Consider the following 20,265-nt stretch of genomic DNA (forward strand, 5'->3'; position numbering starts at 1 on the left):
CCCCAGTCAGTCAATTGTGTGTATTAGACATTCATATTGCACTCTACAGCCTGACATATGGATTGTGCACCCATGAAATGGAGTATCAGCCTACTCAGTGACAGCCACAGAACATAACTATGTGGAGTTTAAACAAATATTAGGACTTTGACTGTGGGATATCACCGTTACAGTCAGCATATTGTGTGCATTGAACATAATACTGCACTGTACAGCCTGACAAGATAATTCATTGTCATAAAATAGCTGTTCTCTTGTGCGGGACAATAATCATCCCTCTCTGTAGCATAGATGGCGCTGGCATTGTAGTCACACGTCTCCTGTCTACGCCCTCTATCGTTTACGGGATCTGTAGTTTAACAATCGAAAAATTGTATTCCAATGTGTCTTTCTGCGACCTTTGTAGAACTACCACTCCCTCAATGCATTGCTGTGGCTTCCACGGAACTTGAGTCTTAGTTGACGACGCATCCCTAAACGAGCTGGAGTAAGCGGTTTTCAGGTAGGTGCTAGAAAAACAAGAAACTACGTTAATATATTTATTTATTTAATATTGAATCTGCTAACAACTATATGCCTGTATCAACTCATCAGCTGACCTTTCTGTGACAATTCGCTAACAAACCATCATCAAAGATTTGTATAACAATCTGTCCCATCACTTTAACGTTGCTAGCCGTTAGCTATCTAGCTAACATTACTGTAGTCAGGCATTTTATTTCACGTGGGGTCTAATGTTTTCCGAAAAACATAACTAGCTTTCTTCTGTTTTACAAAGTGGTTAAGGGTAGGCTTATCTTTTAAACGGGGGTTATCATATACAGTCATTGGTTTATCACGAGTTTACTAGAAAATGATCGGTACCTCCTAGCATACCCAGATCTCATTCATGTAAATTTAGTCATTATCTTGATATCATTTTGTTGTTGTTGATTAGATGTGAATCATACTGCAAGTTCCCATATAAATATTGTTACTTTCTCTTTGAATGTTTGAGATGTAAAGTATGCCAATTATTTGTGTTATGTTGCAGGAAAGGACACAGGATTTCATGATGACAGGTTTGTATCTAAATATTTTGCAATTGATGTCTTTAAGTAAACAATTCAATTATGTTCGTAATGAAACATAACATGTACCTGCAACAAGTAATGCATGCTCATGAGATCATAAGTGACACCATTTTTTAAATTAAATTAGCCATGACATACTCTTAGTTCAATTATTGATTGTAGACATAAGGATCAACTAATAACTCTGAACACTTTCACTATTGTGCAATTCCATTTTGTCATGTTCCTAAAATGTCACCGTATTCAATTTTTTGTTGTGAAATTTCTGCACTGACATCCCGTTCTCCCACATATAATAATCTGTTTCCTGTTTTCAGAGCGGGTCAACAACTTTCCCCCACTGCCTAAGTTCCTGAGAATCAAGCCCTGCTTTTATCAGAATGTGGAGGAGGAGATCCCAGCCCCGCACCGACAGCTGGTACGCCGGGTCTACAACCTCTGGATGTGTGAGTTACACCAAAGACATTTGAGTTACATAGTCCTACTGTGGGAACTGGGCAGTAACTTCATTCCAAGCTGAGAGAATGGCCGGGTTTGAGAGTATCAAACCCGCAATGTACACTACATGGCCTAAAGTATGTGGATACCTGCTCTTCGAACATCTCATTCCAAAATCATGGGAATGAATATGGAGTTGGTCCCCCTTCTGCTGCTATAACAGCCTCCACTCTTCTGGGAAGGCTTACCACTAGATGTTGGAACATTGCTGCGGAGACTTGCTTCGATTCAGCAACAAGGCAATAGGGAGGTCAGGCACTGATGTTGGGCGATTAGGCCTGGCTCGCAGTCGGCTTTCCAATTCATCCCAAAGTTGTTAGAAGGGGTTGGGGTTGAGGTCAGGGCTCTGTGCAGGTTTTTCACACCACTCACATCAAAACACTACTCCAGACAATGCTTGGCATTGCGCATGGTGATCTTAGGCTTGTGTGTGGATGCTTGGCCATGGAAACCCATTTCATGAAGCTCCCACTAAACAGTTATAGTGCTACATTGTGACTGACTGATCTACAAATAATAATGAGTCGTTATTTATGACGGGTGATTTATAGATCTTCAGTCAGTCGGCAGTTGCCAGCATTCAGTTTGATGCTCTCGAGCGAGGCCAATTTTACATTATTCTTCCTGTCTCTCTTTCTGTAGTGTATTCAGTCACACTGTGTGTGAACGTGGTGTCATGCATAGCTTGGTGGGCAGGGGGGGGAAGTGGAGCCAATTTTGGCCTTTCCCTTCTCTGGCTTCTCCTCTTCAGTCCGTGCAGCTACACCTGCTGGTTTAGACCTCTCTACAAGGCCTTCCGGTAAGGTCCATTCAACAAACATTAATGCGAACATCCATAATTTCGCACTCCAAATACCTTTTCTTAACTGACTCCATATCTCCCTTTCTCTTTCCCAGGGCTGACAGTTCTTTCAACTTCATGGCCTTCTTCTTCATCTTCTTTCTGCAGTGTGTTCTCGCTCTCATTCAAACTGTGGGCTTCTCTGGTTGGGGTGCTTGGTGAGTAGAAATATTTAATCAGTCTGGAAGGCACTGTTTATGACTGGCTGCTATCTGAATGGCTTGTCAATTATTTCACCTCAAGAATATAGAAAAATCTTCACAGCTTAGCAATAAAGATCCTGTAGATTATCAATCACCTTCATTTTACTCACTGCATTGTGTCATGCTATGATTGGTGAAAAACTCAAGTTTGTAATTCATGCCATTAACAAATACTAACCCCACTGCTCCACCACGGAGGAACCTCTAAAGTGGTTGGATCGCAACAGTGCCGTTTTTCAGAAACAACGTGGGTTCTGCTGTAGTCATGCTATTCTCGGCTCTGCTCTTCACTCTAGTGACTGTGTTAATGGGACTGATTCTCATTAGGGTGAGTCCAACAAACACACCTGAAAAATGCACAAGCACATGGAAACACACACACAAATAAGAAAAATACTCAGCCATTTTGACAATACACTCATTGTAGGCAGATAAAGAGAATAAACTAGCATGACTGGTTGGTTTGTCTGCTCTGTTCCCATCAGGTTCACAGGCTGTACCGTGGTGGAGGGGGCAGCTTTGAGCGTGCACAGGAAGAGTGGACCACTGGACTCTGGAAGAGCGCTCCCGTGAGAGAGGCCGGCTTCAATGCTGTCACTGAAACTGGCCCAAGCCTTCCCCAATACCCTGCTGATGTGCCAAGCTACCCCGACAATGGCCCCTGGTGATACCCTAAGTGGACTCTAGATGGAGACAGAGCACTTTCTCCATGGCAGGCAGGCTGGATGAACACTTGTCCAGCACACCATACTAGAACAATCTCACTTTTAACAATATGAAATGCAGAGCTGGAATTTTAAGAGAATTAGCTGATTTTATTCAGCAGTACTTTAAGATTGATAGAGGCTACTATTATACTGTTTATCTTTGAGGGAAAAGCATATCATCCTTATTGTTGAAAAGATTTGATGGATATTCAAAATATGATCCATTCCATTGCACCTGTTTACATTTAGTATGTTCCACAATATGAATCTGATCCTTCAAGTAAAAAGGTATCTTCTAAAATGGTTTATGTACCGTAGCAACAATGAGACTAAGAAAATTGCTACGTCAAAGGCTTGTGCCTTATCTTTAAAATATGAGACAAAAGAAGCAAGGTGATTCCAAAGTTGTCTTTGGATTCATTTTGGCAGCCATATTCAGTGATCAATTCTTGCCAATTCAAGTTATGACTGTACTCCATGAAATCAACTTAGCTTTGATGCTACTGGACATGAATGAAGGATCAGGGTTCTCCTCTTGCAGCTGTAGATATGAGAGTTTATATAGTGCACGGTTTTAATTTATCACTGCACCAAGTGTTTCTGGTTTATACCTTCTTGATCTGCTTTTGCCTTGTTTCTGAAAACTAAACCCGCCTTAATCGTACTTGCATGTAGAAAATGGTTTGCCTGACTGTCGCCTTAAGTACTGCTACATGTTTCAGTGTAACTGAGCCAATGAGACATTTACCACTGTATTGCTTGAAGACTTCTCCAAGGAATACTGTATCCTTCTCATTCAACCAGAGCCTTTTTCTCCCCCTCACTCATCCTGTGTGGTGCACTGAGCTATTTTATTCTTGTTTGCTTTTGGTGGTCAGTGCCCTGTTGTGGCAGCACTCTTAATGCTGCATCACAACTCGTTCCAGACTGGAGCCTTGTTTACAATAGGTCTGGCAGAGCGGCAGCCACTGAGTATACAACTGATATATATTTCATATTCAAGTGTCCCTCTCCAGGGTAAACTGCCATGAGGTTTATTCAGATTTTTTTTTTGCTTGTCTAATGCTTGTCATACTGAGAATATATTCTTAAATGCATCAAATGTGTTGCTGCAGTGACAAACCTAAAAAATATATTTCAGACCTGACTGTGGTGTTATTCAGCTTTTTCATCGACAATTATGTTTTAGTGTATCCTTTCCAATAATATACAGTACAAAACTCCATACCCATACATGACAATGGCTGGCTGGGCCAACACAGCCCACCATATTTGTCCATCATTATATAATATAATTTTTTCCCCCAGTGAAATAAGTGACATTACATCAGTTGCTAGAGTATCCAACACTTAAATATACCCCTTGGGCAGGTAAACCCCTTGATATTGTTACATGGAGATGACAGCAGAATTCCCACCGGTCAGATTAACTAAATAATGTGTTGGAATCTAATGAGGAATGAAAACAACCTCTTGACTGGTGAAGTAATGATACAATTCCTAATAGGAATGACCAAAATGAAAGCTGTGGTTTTGACAATATGAACTGTTGATTGAGTTACGATAATGATAGCTGCCTTTAACTCAAAACATTGATCTCTAAATTATTTATTTTACATGAAATGTGAAGCAACACAGTGTAATGACAAAGTGCTGCTGGTGAAAAAGAAGAGAAAACATGTTGCTATAATTCAGTTGGTTCTGAGAGACATTTTAAACAAGACCTAAGTCAAGAGAGTGTTTAATTATTTGTATTTGGTCCATGGCTGTTTTGATCTACTTAAAAAGGTTTGGAGTAATCATTACTGGTCCGTAGAATGAAATGCTTAGAATATTTGTAGATCTTAACTATGTACACCACATTAGTATTATGGGCTTATTTACTTTAGATATCACATCCTGGTTATGACGTAATTACATGAATATAAATAAATATTTGCAATATACATGACAATACAAAATAATATTTAACAAAGGGATGTACAATGTATTCGCCTTATGCAATGACTAAACAAAATAAATTCAATCTAGGGAGATGTAGTGGTGGGAAAATGTTAAGGACAATTCCAAAACAAGTTCAGTGTACAGAGCTTGTCATTGCGCTAGTGTCTTAAATCAGCTGCCTGGTGAGAGAGCGGTGAACACTGATGGTCAGATCTCTGACTCATCATCAATGTACCCCAAACCATCCACAGTGGAAATATTGCTTCCAGGAGAGAAGTGGTGTTCCCCATTCCCTTTGAAGGCTATGATAGCATTTTGATTCTTGTTAGCACTGAGACTGGGTGTAGGTCCCAGCAGCTTGAACTCTGAAGTTATATTGTTTTGAATTTGCATGTAGTCATCCGACGGCCTTTTCACCTGGCCAGCGCTTGAGTTTTCTGAGAATCTGCTTCTAAAGCATCCTTTATACAGACTCCAGGCTACTAGACCAACCAGCATCAGAGAGAGGAGCGCCACCACCACCTGCAGGCCTACCACCCTGCCGTCTTCACACTGTGACTCAGGGGGGGGAAGGGGATCCAAAGCCTTTGGCTTCTCTGTTACCTTCAGGAGATCTGGTAATGGGGTACTGTGACTATGGGGGGACTCTGTCATCGTCTCACTCTCCTCATCTAGGTTAGTGTGGGGCAACAGTTGATAGACTGCCATAGTCCTGGTGTATGGTCGGCTGTTCACCTGCTCAACAGACTCACAGGTGTACTGGCCGGTGTTGGCGGCAGAGGCATTGAGAATGAGGATACCCCCATTGTAGATGTAGTACTTGGTATCAGACAGCAGCAGTTGCCCTGAGAAGAGCCACTGTACCTGTGCCAGGTTGGAGTCAGGCTGACACGGCAGCTTGATGTTGTTGCCAGGAACTAAGGTGTAGTTCTCTGGCTTCATCGTCTCTGCAATACACACACAAACAAAGTAAGTAGTAACTACAGTTGGACTGGACTGTACTGTCATTTGTTGATAGTGTGCTGGGCCCTGAACAATTAAATATTGAAATCCATTTACCTGATTTCGGACATTGTGAGATGTCACCATCTTTTAGACTTTGAATCATGTTCCTGAAAAAGAAAGACTATAAATATGGTATACTGAAATTCTAAATCACATTACTAGAAAGGTATGTGTGTGTTGGATCGTACGTGGGGACTGAGGCAAAGGGTGAGCTGGCCACAGCAGAGCAGAGGCCAGTGGAGAGGTCCCAGCCACAGTAAGGGTCTCTGGCTAAGACACAGTCCAGACAAGACTCATAACGGCCACATTCACTCAGAGGCATCTGCACAGCTCCATACTCAGAGCCTGCATACAGCTGACCCTGGGGAAACAAGAACACAACCAATACCACATGAGTGTCAGCAGCTCAATGAGCCTACTTCATCCATGGTTAGTAACGGCAATGACCAGGTGCCATTCTCCTTGAATGCTCTATTGTAAGTGCTTAGGAAATAAATAGTAAATGAGTAACCATCTGTCTGCAGAAATGCCAGGAGACAACAAACTGACATTGATCTAGTTAAATCCTTATGTTGACATATGAACGACCATATGGATATCAATAAAAAGTTGGTATGTTTTGTAAAATGGTGCTGCACCTTGATTGGGTGTTTAAACCAGAGGGGCTGATAAGTACTCGGTAACAAATTTGTTTAAAAGAGCTATTTAAAATCAAGTTTTAATTGATTGACTGGGTGATTGTTACCGTGCTGGAGAGACGCAGGGTCCTGATAGCCTCTGGGGTCTGGTACAGTTGTATCTCTTCAATGATGAACATCTCGCCAGCATAGTTCACTGCCTTCTGCACATAGCCGTTCTCTGTGGGGAGAGAAGGCCCATGTCATTGTCAGATCTATTCAAGTCAAATGTGCCGAAGACAACAGGTGTAGACCTTACAGTGAAACACTTACTTACAAGCCCTTAACCAACAATGAGGTTTAAGTAAAAAATAAGAAATAAAAGTCACAAATAATTAAAGAGCAGCAGTAAAACAACAATAGCGAGGCTATATACAGGGAGTACCGGTACAGAGTCAATGTGTGGGGGCACCGGTTAGTCGAGGTAATATGAACATGTAGGTAGAGTTAGTGACTATGCATAGATAATAAACAGAAAAGCAGCAGGGTTAAAAAGGGGAGGGGGGAGGGGGCAATGCAACTAGTCTGGGTAGCCATTTGATTAGCTGTTCAGGCGGGAGTCAGAAGAACAAGTCTGTTTTGGGGATGTGTATGTTCTGTTCAGTACCTGTGCCGATGAACATGACTGCGTATGTCTCCCCATCCAGAGCTAGCACGCTGTCCACCACCAGGCGTGTGAACAGGTCTCCCCTTTTGACCAGCAGCGGACGGCCGGTCAGCGGGTGCACGGCATCGTCCATGAGGGGCCGGTCCCTGATGAACTGCAGGGTCTTATCTGGCAGGTCCAGGGAGCGCTCCATCCCAAGGGTCCGTGCTGCGTTGTTAATGCACTGAAGAAAATAGATTTATGAGTGGTAATAATACATTTATTACTGAGTTAGTAGCTGAACTGTAAAAAAAGTAGATACTTTCCTTTTGTGGCCCTAAACCATTTAGATCTTCACAATTATATTAAAATGGGACATACAGCTCCAGGTCTTGGGGTGGGCACCTCTCCACTGTACATGACCCACTTCACATGGGAAGTCTCCACAGTCACTGGCGTCTTAAACTTCCCCTTATCAAACACGTCTCCGATGGCCGACACACTGTACGCACACACTGCAGACATGTCGGACGAGCTCCTAGTGCAGACAGTCAGAAAAACATGTTTGATGTTTTCAAACCTGAAGTATATCATGGTTAGGGCCCTATGTTTTTCCTGAACACGTGGGAAATACCCTAGGCCCTAGTTAGAGTTAGCCCGCCTGGGGTTTTTCCTGGTCAGGAAGGATTATGGTAAACATGTGCTTAAAGCAACCAAGTCAGAATATCACGCAGATTAGAAACAGTCCATTTCCCACTGAAACAATGTTGTCAACTCTAAAACCACTGGATTCTACAGACTACTCACGACTGGGGAGTGAACACTGCATAGAAAACACTTTTGCGCCAGTCATCGTTTTTGAGCAGGAAGACATCCTGTACAATATATGGCAGGCTGGGCTCTGGCAGGGAGCAGTCCAGGCGAGCCTTCAGGAATGACGTCCACTTCCTCTGGAGCGTCCGCTGCCCACCCATATCCCCCTACACAGTGTGAGAGACAACATTGGTTCTAGTCAAACAAGTGAATACTTCTGGAGAGAGGACACATGCACACATTATACACCTGCACTGTTTAAACAGGGTACACATACTGTCCTTTATATTTAAAAACCCATGTACATTTGGAGCAAGTTGCTACCTTGCAGACACGAGCAACTCTTGACACGGTGAGCTTGTTGTAGAAGTCATACTCCATGGCGTTCTCGCTGAAGAACAGGTAGACCTTATCATCATCCCCCTCTGGGTTGTTATTGCTCTCGGGGACAAGGTCCATGTATACAAAGTTGGGCTCTGAAATCATAAACCATAATGAGCACTTATTACGCTACCTGTCCGGACCTGTTTAACAGCAGCAGTTTAAGTTCAATTTCATAATTCAAAACACAGGGACCTATAGGATCTAGGCTATTACTCAAGGCAAAGATGTAAAATGCTATGGATACATTTAGCCATTTTAACTTCATATTCAAGTGTTAGTAGATCTATATACTATTCACGTGTGCACCATAAGGCATGGTGTATAGTAGTATACAAGTTTATAACACAAGTATGAACAGAGAGGGTGAGGTGACCGTTGAGCCAGGAGCTCTTGAACTCAGTGCGAAGCGCAGAGGAGGAGCTGCGGAGAACCACAGGCTCAGAGCCCAGGAAGTTGATGGAGGTAGCAGAGTAGAGGTCATTCCCTGGCAGACCAGAGACATGACAAGAATCACAACAGAGGAAAATTGATCTTCTAGCAAAGTAAATAATATTGTAAATATTAGTCAAACAAAACTCATTTAGAAAATTACATGTGCAATCTCTTTCATTGTGCCACTGGTAACTCAAGCTACTAGCAACACATTCAGCCAAAAAGCTAAAAAATAATAAAAAAATATATTTTTAAACTGTTCAATTCACAAAGACCCAACCCCCTCACTTTACAAACAAGTCCCATGGCAGCACTTATAGCACAACCCCACTTTGCAGTTGATGAACTTTGAACTTCACTGGGTGCACTGTTCTGTCCTTGTGTGAGAGCAGATAACTAGAGACAGACAGACAGTCACAGTACATACCGACCATGATGGAGGAGTATTTCTGGAAGGGATCAAAGGGGCATTTCCCTTTTCCCTCCTCCTGCGCTTCTTCTAGTCTCAGCTGTCCTTCAGAGTACGTCTGTCAGAGTCACAAACAAAGCAACTATTTAGATGTATTCATTCACAGCTGTTTCAGTGAGAGAGAGGTAGGAATATACTTTATACTAAACTCCAAAGGGCAAAATGAGTTACACGCAGCCACTAACAGTAGATATAAAGAGTGCAGGTGCCTGTAGTATGCATACATTTCACACTCACAGTAAATATTCAGTGTGACAACTGCCTGACTACAGCAGTCACATGATAGTTTCAAACAACAGAGCTATTCTTACACCGAGATGTCCTAGCTGTCCTGTTCAGGCCAAGCTATACCTATGCAATAAGGCACAAAGTGTTGTGGTATATGGCACGGCTAAAGGCTGTTCTTACACACAACGCAGAGTGCCTGGATACAGCCCTTAGCCATGGTATATTGGCCATATACCACAAACCACCAAGGTGCCTTATTGCTATCATAAACTGGTTACCAACGTAATTAGGGCAGTAAAAATACATGTTGTCATACCCATGATATACAGTCTGATATACCACGGCTGTCAGCCAATTAGCACTCAGGGCTGGAACCACTCAGTTTATAATGAAGCAATAAGCCCCAAGGGGGTGTGGTATATTGCCAATATTTAGATTTTATTTAACTAGGCAAGTCAGTTAAGAACAAATTCTTATTTACCAGAGAACAGTGAGTTAACATCCTTGTTCAGGGGCAGAACGACAGATTTTTACCTTGCCAGCTCGGGGATTCGATCTAGCAACCTTTCGTTACTGGCACAACACTAACCACTAGACTAACTGCCACCCCACACTATACAACACTAAGGGCTGTTCTTAGGCATGATGCAACGCCGTGGTGTATATTGGTCATATACCACAAACCCCCAAGGTTCCTTATTGCTATTATAAACTGGTTACCAACGTAATTAGAGCAGTAAAAATAAAATGTCTTACCCGTGGTATACGATCTATTATAAACTGGGTGGTTCCAGCCCTGAATGCAGATTGGCTGACATCTGTGGTATATCAGACCATATACCACGGGAATGACAAAACATTTATTTTTACTGCTCTAATTACTTTGGTAACCAGTTTATAATAGCAATAAGGCACCTCTGGGGTTTGTGGTATATGGCCAATATACCATGGCAAATGGCTGTGTCCTAGCACTCCACATTGCATCGTGTATAAGAACAGCAATTAGCTGTGATATATTGGCCATATACCACAAACCCCCAAGGTGCCTTATTGCTTAAATATACCACGGCTGTCAGTCAATCAGCATTCAGGGCTCGAACCACCCAGTTTATAATTACCATGTAATCACAGGTGGGGCTGAAAGCATTTGTCCCGCACACATACATTGTGCTGTCATCCACTTTATGCAGGGTCCGGATGTAGTTACGGCATTCGATCTGCAACAGGACAGGAATGAGAAATGTCAAGGTTGGTATAGTAATGTACAGATTTCAATGTATGCACAGTTGAAGTCATAAGTTTACATACACTTAGGTTGGAGTCATTAAAACTTGTTATTCAACCACTCCACAGATCTCTTGTTAACTATAGTTTTGGCAAGTTGGTTAGGACATCTACTTTGTGCATGACGAAAGTCATTTTTCCAACAATAGTTTACAGACAGATTATTTCACTTATAATTTACTGTATCGCGATTCCAGTGGTTAAGAAGTTTACATACACTAAGTTGGCTGACTTTAAACAGCATGGAACATTCCAGAAAATTACGTCATGGTTTTAGAAGCTTCTGATTGGCTCAAATGATGTCAATTAGCCTATTGGAGGTGTACCTGTGAATGTATTTCAAGGCCTACCTTCAAACCCAGTGCCTCTTTGCTTGACATCATGGGAAAATCAAAAGAAATTACCCAAGACCAAAAAAATGGTAGACCTCCACAAGTCTGGTTCATCCTTGGGAGCAATTTCCAAACGCCTGAAGGTACCACGTTCATCTCTACAAACAATAGTACGCAAGTACATTGCTCAAAAAAATAAAGGGAACACTAAAATAACACATCCTAGATCTGAATTAAATATTCTTATTAAAATAGTTTTTTCTTTACATAGTTGAATATGCTGACAACAAAATCACATAAAAATGAGCAATGGAAATCAAATTTATCAACCCATGGAGGTCTGGATTTGAAGTCACACTCAAAATTAAAGTGGAAAACCACACTACAGGCTGATCCAACTTTGATGTAATGTCCTTAAAACAAGTCAAAATGAGGCTCAGTAGTGTGTGTGGCCTCCACGTGCCTGTGTGACCTCCCTACAACGCCTGGGCATGCCCCTGATGAGGTGGCAGATGGTCTCCTGAGGGATCTCCTCTCAGACCTGGACTAAAGCATCCGCCAACTCCTGGACAGTCTATGGTGCAACTTGGCGTTGGTGGATGGAGCGAGACATGATGTCCCAGATGTGCTCAATTGGATTCAGGTCTGGGGAACGGGCGGGCCAGTCCATAGCATCAATGCTTTCCTCTTCCAGAAACTGCTGACACACTCCAGCCACATGAGGTCTAGCATTGTCTTGCATTAGGAGGAACCCAGGGCCAACCGCACCAGCATATGGTCTCACAAGGGGTCTGAGGATCTCATCTCGGTACCTAATGGCAGTCAGGCTACCTCTGGCAGGCACATGGAGGGCTGTGCGGCCCCACAAAGAAATGCCACCCCACACCATGACTGACCCACCGCCAAACCGGTCATGCTGGAGGATGTTGCAGACAGCAGAACGTTCTCCACGGCATCTCCAGACTGTCGCATGTGCTCAGTGTGAACCTGCTTTCATCTGTGAAGAGCACAGGGCGCCAATGGCGAATTTGCCAATCTTGGTGTTCTCTGGCAAATGCCAAACGTCCTGCACGGTGTTGGGCTGTAAGCACAACCCCCCCCCTGTGGACGTCGGGCCTTCATACCACCCTCATGGAGTCTGTTTCTGATCGTTTGAGCAGACACATGCACATTTGTGGCCTGCTGGAGGTCATTTTGCAGGGCTCTGGCAGTGCTTCTCCTTGCACAAAGGCGGAGGTAGCGGTCCTGCTGCTGAGTTGTTGCTCTCCTACGGCCTCCTCCACTTCTCCTGATGTACTGGCCTGTCTCCTGGTAGCGCCTCCATGCTCTGGACACTACGCTGACAGACACAGCAAACCTTCTTGCCACAGCTCGCATTGATGTGCCATCCTGGATGAGCTGCACTACCTGAGCCACTTGTGTGGGTTGTAGACTCCGTCTCATGCTACCACTAGAGTGAAAGCACCGCCAGCTTTCAAAAGTGAACCAAAACATCAGCCAGGAAGCATAGGAACTGAGAAGTGGTCTGTGGTCACCACCTGCAGAACCACTCCATTATTGGGGGTGTCTTGCTAATTGCCTATAATTTCCACCTGTTGTCTATTCCATTTGCACAACAGCATGTGAAATGTATTGTTAATCAGTGTTGCTTCCTAAGTGGACAGTTTGATTTCACAGAAGTGTGATTGACTTGGAGTTACATTGTGTTGTTTAAGTGTTCCATCATCCCTCATACCGCTCAGGAAGGAGACGCGTTGTCTCATAGAGATGATAGTACTTTGGTGCGAAAAGTGTAAATCAATCCCAGAACAACAGCAAAGGATCTTGTTTCCTCTAGCATCTTCACAGGTATAAAAGTATCTGTATCCAATGTAAAAAATAAATAAAAAAAGAGTCCTATATCGACATAACCTGAAAGCCGCTCAGCAAGGAAGAAGCCACTGCTCCAAAACCGCCATAAAAAAGCCAGACTACGGTTTGCAACTGCACATGGGGGACAGATCGTACTTTTTGGAGAAATGTCCTCTGGTCTGATGAAACAAAAATACAACTGTTTGGCAGTAATGACCATCTTTATGTTTGGAGGAAAAAGGGGGAGGCTTGCAAGCCGAAGAATACCATCCCAACCATGAAGCACGGGGGTGGCAGCATCATGTTGTGGGGGTGCTTTGCTGCAGGAGGGACTGGTGCACTTCACAAAATAGATGCCATCATGAGGAACAAAAATTATGTGGATATGTTGAAGCAACATCTCAAAACATCAGTCAGGAAGTTAAAGCTTGGTCACAAATGGGTCTTCCAGATGGACAATGACCCCAAGCATACTTCCAAAGTTGTGGCAAAATGGCTTACGGACAACAAAGTCAAGGTATTGGAGTGGCTATCACAAAGCCCTGACCTCAATCCTATAGGAAATTTGTGGGCAGAACTGAAAAAGCGTGTGCGAGCAAGGCGGCCTACAAACCTAACTCAGTTACACCAGCTCTGTCAGGAGGAATGGGCCAAAATTCACCCAACTTATTGTGGGAAGCTTGTGGAAGGCTTCCCAAAACGTTTGACCCAATTTAATGCTACCAAATACTAATTGAGTGTATGTAAACTTCTGACCCAATGGGAATGTGATGAAAGAAATAAGAGCTGAAAGAAATCATTCTCTATTATTATTCTGACATTTCACATTCTCAAAATAAAGTGGTGATCCTAACTGACCTAAGACAGGATTAAATGTCAGAAATTGTGAAAAACTGAGTTTAAACGTATTTGGCTAAGGTGTATGTAAACTTGCAACTTCAACTGTGCATCTGGTTGTTTGTTTTGTCTTCATTGAGTGTCTTCATAAACAACTGGCAGCATACCACTTCACAGCTGTCTGTGGGGAGAATTGTTTTGTGATTGATGGAGCCACTTACTTCGGCGTGTTTCCCTTTGTATGTGCACTCCCTCTGTTTCTCCTCAGTGACCCGCCAATACACCTGACACAACAGAGAGCTGCACATCAAAGTCTGTACTTGGTAATGGTTTGATGGTTCCAAGGCATTGGTATTAGGTCACCACAAAGAAGGTACAGCAGACCTTTTTATTGTAGTCCATTTGTGATGTATTCAAATCATGTAGGCAAATAACACAGGATAACTTATAAAGTAAACACAATAACTGAATAGCCGTAATAAACAGAGGTCCCTACCCCAGACTTCTTGATGGAGATATCATTGATGTCCAGGGCATAGACAGCCTCTCGAGCCCCGAGCAGCAGCAGGCCCAGATCCTCTCGAACCAACATAGTGGAGTAGTTCCAAATCCCTTCCTCTCGGAACAGTTTCAGATTGTCTAAAACAGGAAAGCATTAGACAACTCAATGAAAATGAAGTATCAAACGGTGTGTGTGTGTGAGATCTCATATATACAGTGCCTTGCGAAAGTATTCGGCCCCCTTGAACTTTGCGACCTTTTGCCACATTTCAGGCTTCAAACAAAGATATAAAACTGTATTTTTTTGTGAAGAATCAACAACAAGTGGGACACAATCATGAAGTGGAACGACATTTATTGGATATTTCAAACTTTTTTAATAAATCTAAAACTGAAAAATTGGGCGTGCAAAATTATTCAGCCCCCTTAAGTTAATACTTTGTAGCGCCACCTTTTGCTGCGATTACAGCTGTAAGTCGCTTGGGGTATGTCTCTATCAGTTTTGCACATCGAGAGACTGACATTTTTTCCCCATTCCTCCTTGCAAAACAGCTCGAGCTCAGTGAGGTTGGATGGAGAGCATTTGTGAACAGCAGTTTTCAGTTCTTTCCACAGATTCTCGATTGGATTCAGGTCTGGACTTTGACTTGGCCATTCTAACACCTGGATATGTTTATTTTTGAACCATTCCATTGTAGATTTTGCTTTATGTTTTGGATCATTGTCTTGTTGGAAGACAAATCTCCGTCCCAGTCTCAGGTCTTTTGCTCCATCAGGTTTTCTTCCAGAATGGTCCTGTATTTGGCTCCATCCATCTTCCCATCAATTTTAACCATCTTCCCTGTCCCTGCTGAAGAAAAGCAGGCCCAAACCATGATGCTGCCACCACCATGTTTGACAGTGGAGATGGTGTGTTCAGGGTGATGAGCTGTGTTGCTTTTACGCCAAACATAACGTTTTGCATTGTTGCCAAAAAGTTCAATTTTGGTTTCATCTGACCAGAGCACCTTCTTCCACATGTTTGGTGTGTCTCCCAGGTGGCTTGTGGCAAACTTTAAACAACACTTTTTATGGATATCTTTAAGAAATGGCTTTCTTCTTGCCACTCTTCCATAAAGGCCAGATTTGTGCAATATACGACTGATTGTTGTCCTATGGACAGAGTCTCCCACCTAAGCTGTAGATCTCTGCAGTTCATCCAGAGTGATCATGGGCCTCTTGGCTGCATCTCTGATCAGTCTTCTCCTTGTATGAGCTGAAAGTTTAGAGGGACGGCCAGGTCTTGGTAGATTTGCAGTGGTCTGATACTCCTTCCATTTCAATATTATCGCTTGCACAGTGCTCCTTGGGATGTTTAAAGCTTGGTAAATCTTTTTGTATCCAAATCCGGCTTTAAACTTCTTCACAACAGTATCTCGGACCTGCCTGGTGTGTTCCTTGTTCTTCATGATGCTCTCTGCGCTTTTAACGGACCTCTGAGACTATCACAGTGCAGGTGCATTTATACGGAGACTTGATTACACATAGGTGGATTGTATTTATCATCATTAGTCATTTAGGTCAACATTGGATCATTCAGAGATCCTCACTGAACTTCTGGAGAGAGTTTGCTGCACTGAAAGTAAAGGGGCAGAATAATTTTGCACGCCCAATTTTTCAGTTTTTGATTTGTTAAAAAAGTTTGAAATATCCAATAAATGTCGTTCCACTTCATGATTGTGTCCCATTTGTTGTTGATTCTTCACAAAAAAATACAGTTTTATATCTTTATGTTTGAAGCCTGAAATGTGGCAAAAGGTCGCAAAGTTCAAGGGGGCCGAATACTTTCGCAAGACACATATATATATATATATATATATTACACACACAAGTTATAAATGAAGCAAAACAAACATGTCAATTAGCTAACGTTTTAGTATTTGAGGAAACAGATGCAGTTTACTGCACTGTTATGTGAAAGCAGGAGAGGAGACAGAAGGGCTTACCCTGGTAGAGGACACTCTTCCGTGGGATACAACTGTGAGTGTTGTATTCACCGAGACACATAGGAAGGAACAATCCACTGAAAACACCCAGGGCAGAGAGAGGAGACATGGCTTGGTGCCCAGGTGGGAGGGGATGTGTGGGAGCGCTGCTTAGTCCTGCTCACACCATAACACACTGTCAATCAAGGACAGCAGTCTCTAGAGAGACTCCAGTCTTAGTATTCCGATGTTCAATGGCTATGTTGGTGTCAGCCTCCAACATAAATGTTTGTCGCTGCTGCTATCTCTTCTGTAGCTCAGTATAGCTTCCATGCTGTCCCAGTAAGGTACTGCCAGCTCAGCCTTCCCGATGCAGGGGATCTTTATGTTGGTCCAGAAGCTCTCATCTAGGGAGAACATAATACATGAGTGAGTGAGACAACATAGAATACTTCATGCCCTCTGAAGAAAATAAAATAGATAATGCTGATTTTATGATCAAACTAACTGAAAGGGAGAAACAACTGCCTGTATGAAATTCATATGAAGAAATCCCAACCTCCCTTACTCTCCCTTCCTGTCTGTCCATCCCCACTGATAAGGACCTGGGTGTGTGCTGCTCCATTTTGATTAACAGGATACAAGCAGCTGGGAATATGCTCAGGTTGGGGCATGCATGCAGATCACAATGATAATCTAATAGAACACTGAGTTCCCTGTAATTCACTAGTTTTAATTATCTAGCTCCTTCTGCTGCTATGACAAGAGCACTGAGTTTTTCCAAACCATAAGATCTGACTAGGACAAACACAGGGCCCCATTAGACTAAAATAGGGCCTGTACAGTTTAACCCAGAAAGGTCACACTCACAAGAAAAACCAAGGACCACATCTGATATGCAACGCAAAACACTGAGGGTTTCTTTCTTTCAAAGTTCAAAAAACACAGAAATACTGTTGAAAGGACTCAAAAGAAAAGTCCATTAGATTGTTTAAAAAGTGAGCTTTCCCTCAGCTCCTTACCTGCTGAAAGAGTCTGATAATATCCAGGGAAACTCAAAAAGTTGGGCAGACTAGGTGAGTACTACTCCACACCTTTTGTGAAAGCACCCCTTGAAACTGACATACTGGTTCCTTGTTGTTACTTAAAAACGCAGAAACGAGCTGGTGCATGCAAGGGAGTGCTCAACTGTTGGCAGAGCAGGTATGTCACACAGTTTACGCCTCAAGCCCGGGAGGGCTGCAATACAGTTGGGTTAGAATGACTGGGGGGGGGGGGGGATATTTCTGTGTTTGACAGATATTTCCAAGCAGTGAAGACAAGCAGGTATGCCAAGATTAATAGTACAGAACACTGTAGTTGCCCGTTTTACCATGTTTTCATGTGATGGTGGGAGGGTGAAACAAAGACATAGTCTATAACTACAATCTACCAAGCACAACAATGTAGCCTATTTCTTAATTAAGGCACACTCCTATCTATTCTATAATAATAGATACTTTGTTTGTAATTTCAGGGTGGAAAATATTTACTTACACATAGGTCCAAAGAACGAACACCTGAAATAAACGTCCTGGAATCACTGCAATGCCCCAAGATGTTTGCAATGATTTAAAATCCCCCCTCCAGAACAGAAAAGGAACACAACACACCAGCCACCCCCACCACACATTGAGTGTCAATACAAAACACATGTCGTCAAATGATGTCACTGGCCCTTGAGTGAAGTTTCACTATTCAGTCTTTAGATTCATAAAGCTTTTTATGACACCTAAGCCACACCCATTCACATAATCATCCTCACCTTTAGGTGCGTTTTCAAATGGAGCATGAAGTATGTGAGAAACACAATGGTGTGAAATCCAATGGTGTTATTTTATAAAGTGATGAAGCAATGCAATTTTTTCCAGTACAGCCAGCAAAACTATCTTGAAAATCTATACAACAAACAAATGAGAACAACGCAAAGGCCAAGTTATATAAATCTGTACAATTGAACAAACCTAATTCAATACATTCACTGATATCATCATGCATGAAAGAGTCAAAAGCAATCTAGAGCTCCATAATTGATGCAATCCACCTACATAAATAGCATGTGTTGAGAGTAGGCTACAGGACCTAACATCAACTTTGTCTACCAGCCACTGTGGTAGGTAGATTTTTATTTTATTTATCTACCAGCCACTCAGATTTTTAACCAGCTAAAATATTTTTTTTTAAATTACACACAAAAAAATATTTTTTAAAAGATGAACATGCTTAGTAATGTTTTTAAAACAATGAAACAATGACTGTATTACTGGCAAGAAGTAATATGGTATATTGCTCAATTAAATTAAATACTTTGTGATAAGTCTTTTTTCTCAAATATCACATTTGATTTTATCAAACTCACTGCTGCCCCTTTCAGGTTATCGCCGTAACAGGGCCACTCAAGTAATCACTTGTGCCTGTTAGAATCTGACTAGAGTAACAGAGGCTGACCACCAGGGTTGCCATGTCCGAGCATTTCTCGCAAATTGGGCAATTTTGATAACGATGTTGCGGGTGAAAATGTATTGGTCGCGGGTGAAAATGTATTGGTCGCGGGTTGCAGGTTTTTGGGCTACTTCTAAATTCCCCCGCGGTCGCCATGGCATTTCTCTTAAAACAAATATATTTCACTGTGACATGCTGCTAACTGAGGCTGGCTGTTGCGGACTGCGTGAGTGGTGGGGAGGGCCAGAGACGTGTGTGCACGGCCGGCCCGCTCATTAGGCCGGATTAAGCGGCCGCCTTTGGCAAAAGATTGAGAGGGGGCATTTTCTGAGCTAAACTGACCAAGAAGCACCTCAAACAACACACAAAACCTCACATAATTCTGCTAAAAAACAATGAAAATCTCTCACCCAGTTGCATATGGGCTTTTTCGGTGAGCGCTGATGCCGCACTTTGATAAGTAGTGTCCACTTTGTCTAAGGCAGGGGCACAAAATATTTTGCTTGTCCATTCCCAGTGCGCTTCTCCAGAGTGCTGTTGGAGAGAGACATCTCTGCAGCGCTCCACCAACGTTCTGTAAAAAAAATCTAAGTAACATAAATCATGAAGCAGATATAGGATATGGTAGAAAGAGCATGTGGCCTTTTCTTAAACCTACTACAGGCTGGAGATTAAATGATTAAATGTATGACAATGTAATGAGACGGACACTGTTTACATCATGCAGGTTTCTCCGATCAAATAGCCTAACTTAAATGGAGCTCAATCCCCCCCAAAAAATTGCTCTCATGTTAACAAACATATCCTAAAAACAGGTCAGGTCAAAGCAAAATGGAGAATAACTGTTGTCCAGGAGTTTCACCCCATTGTCATGATCAGTGGTTTCAAGTTTGTATCCATCAATTTTTGGCAAGCTGATTATAGTGAAAAATAAAATACTTTTGCATTTCCCGCTGTGCAAACACATTGCAAATAGGCTCATGACAACTCCTGATAAAGTTGGGTAGCTGATATTCAGAGCTTAAAAAGTTCCATTTTGGACAACACTGTAGGTTACACCTCAGTAAGCGCGGACAGACTCCAACGCCTTTTGAAACATACGGAAAATACCTTTTCACCTTTAATTCAGAAACTAAATTTAACCTAACTTCAATG

At 42.5% G+C, this 20,265-nt stretch overlaps 2 protein-coding genes across 9 annotated transcripts in view; one reads left to right on the forward strand and one right to left on the reverse strand.

Moving 5' to 3' along the window:
• The first annotated feature begins 282 nt into the window (after window positions 1–282).
• LOC109897884 (secretory carrier-associated membrane protein 4) lies at window positions 283–4,469 on the forward strand. The gene is made up of 7 exons (XM_020492524.2): window positions 283–502; window positions 1,034–1,061; window positions 1,391–1,519; window positions 2,214–2,370; window positions 2,469–2,570; window positions 2,826–2,943; window positions 3,101–4,469. The coding sequence occupies exons 2-7, from the start codon at window positions 1,052–1,054 to the stop codon at window positions 3,281–3,283; spliced, it is 699 nt and encodes a 232-aa protein (XP_020348113.1). The 5' UTR covers window positions 283–502; window positions 1,034–1,051; the 3' UTR covers window positions 3,284–4,469.
• Window positions 4,470–4,914: 445 nt separating this feature from the next.
• Window positions 4,915–20,265, reverse strand: part of si:ch211-129c21.1 (semaphorin-4E) — a 29,176-nt gene continuing 13,825 nt past the window's right edge. Inside the window, exons 2-17 of one of the 8 annotated variants that reach the window (XM_020492520.2) lie at window positions 19,521–19,697; window positions 18,434–18,566; window positions 16,651–17,036; window positions 14,661–14,803; window positions 14,386–14,448; window positions 10,979–11,077; window positions 9,591–9,690; window positions 9,105–9,215; window positions 8,672–8,823; window positions 8,342–8,514; window positions 7,916–8,072; window positions 7,556–7,778; window positions 7,017–7,129; window positions 6,460–6,632; window positions 6,326–6,378; window positions 4,915–6,213 (exon numbers count right to left, since the gene is read on the reverse strand). In XM_020492520.2, coding sequence (XP_020348109.1) covers window positions 5,474–6,213; window positions 6,326–6,378; window positions 6,460–6,632; window positions 7,017–7,129; window positions 7,556–7,778; window positions 7,916–8,072; window positions 8,342–8,514; window positions 8,672–8,823; window positions 9,105–9,215; window positions 9,591–9,690; window positions 10,979–11,077; window positions 14,386–14,448; window positions 14,661–14,803; window positions 16,651–16,759 — 2,409 coding nt within the window. In that variant the 5' untranslated portion in view covers window positions 16,760–17,036; window positions 18,434–18,566; window positions 19,521–19,697 and the 3' untranslated portion in view covers window positions 4,915–5,473. Of the gene's footprint in view, window positions 6,214–6,325; window positions 6,379–6,459; window positions 6,633–7,016; window positions 7,130–7,555; window positions 7,779–7,915; window positions 8,073–8,341; window positions 8,515–8,671; window positions 8,824–9,104; window positions 9,216–9,590; window positions 9,691–10,978; window positions 11,078–14,385; window positions 14,449–14,660; window positions 14,804–16,650; window positions 18,567–19,520; window positions 19,698–20,265 lie in introns of those variants that run through there. The other 7 variants (XM_020492519.2, XM_031833286.1, XM_020492522.2 and 4 more) reach the window with 7 other exon arrangements.

This window comes from Oncorhynchus kisutch, linkage group LG10, assembly GCF_002021735.2.
Source record: "Oncorhynchus kisutch isolate 150728-3 linkage group LG10, Okis_V2, whole genome shotgun sequence".
In the NCBI taxonomy this organism is placed as follows: Eukaryota; Metazoa; Chordata; class Actinopteri; order Salmoniformes; family Salmonidae; genus Oncorhynchus; species Oncorhynchus kisutch.

What these genes read in the sequence shown, in the direction of transcription:
- LOC109897884 (XM_020492524.2), top strand. An exon ending in GGTCTACAACCTCTGGATGT is followed by an intron (nt 1,520 to 2,213) that starts GTGAGTTACACC and finishes CTCTTTCTGTAG; the next exon opens with TGTATTCAGTCACACTGTGT. An exon ending in TGGGACTGATTCTCATTAGG is followed by an intron (nt 2,944 to 3,100) that starts GTGAGTCCAACA and finishes TGTTCCCATCAG; the next exon opens with GTTCACAGGCTGTACCGTGG.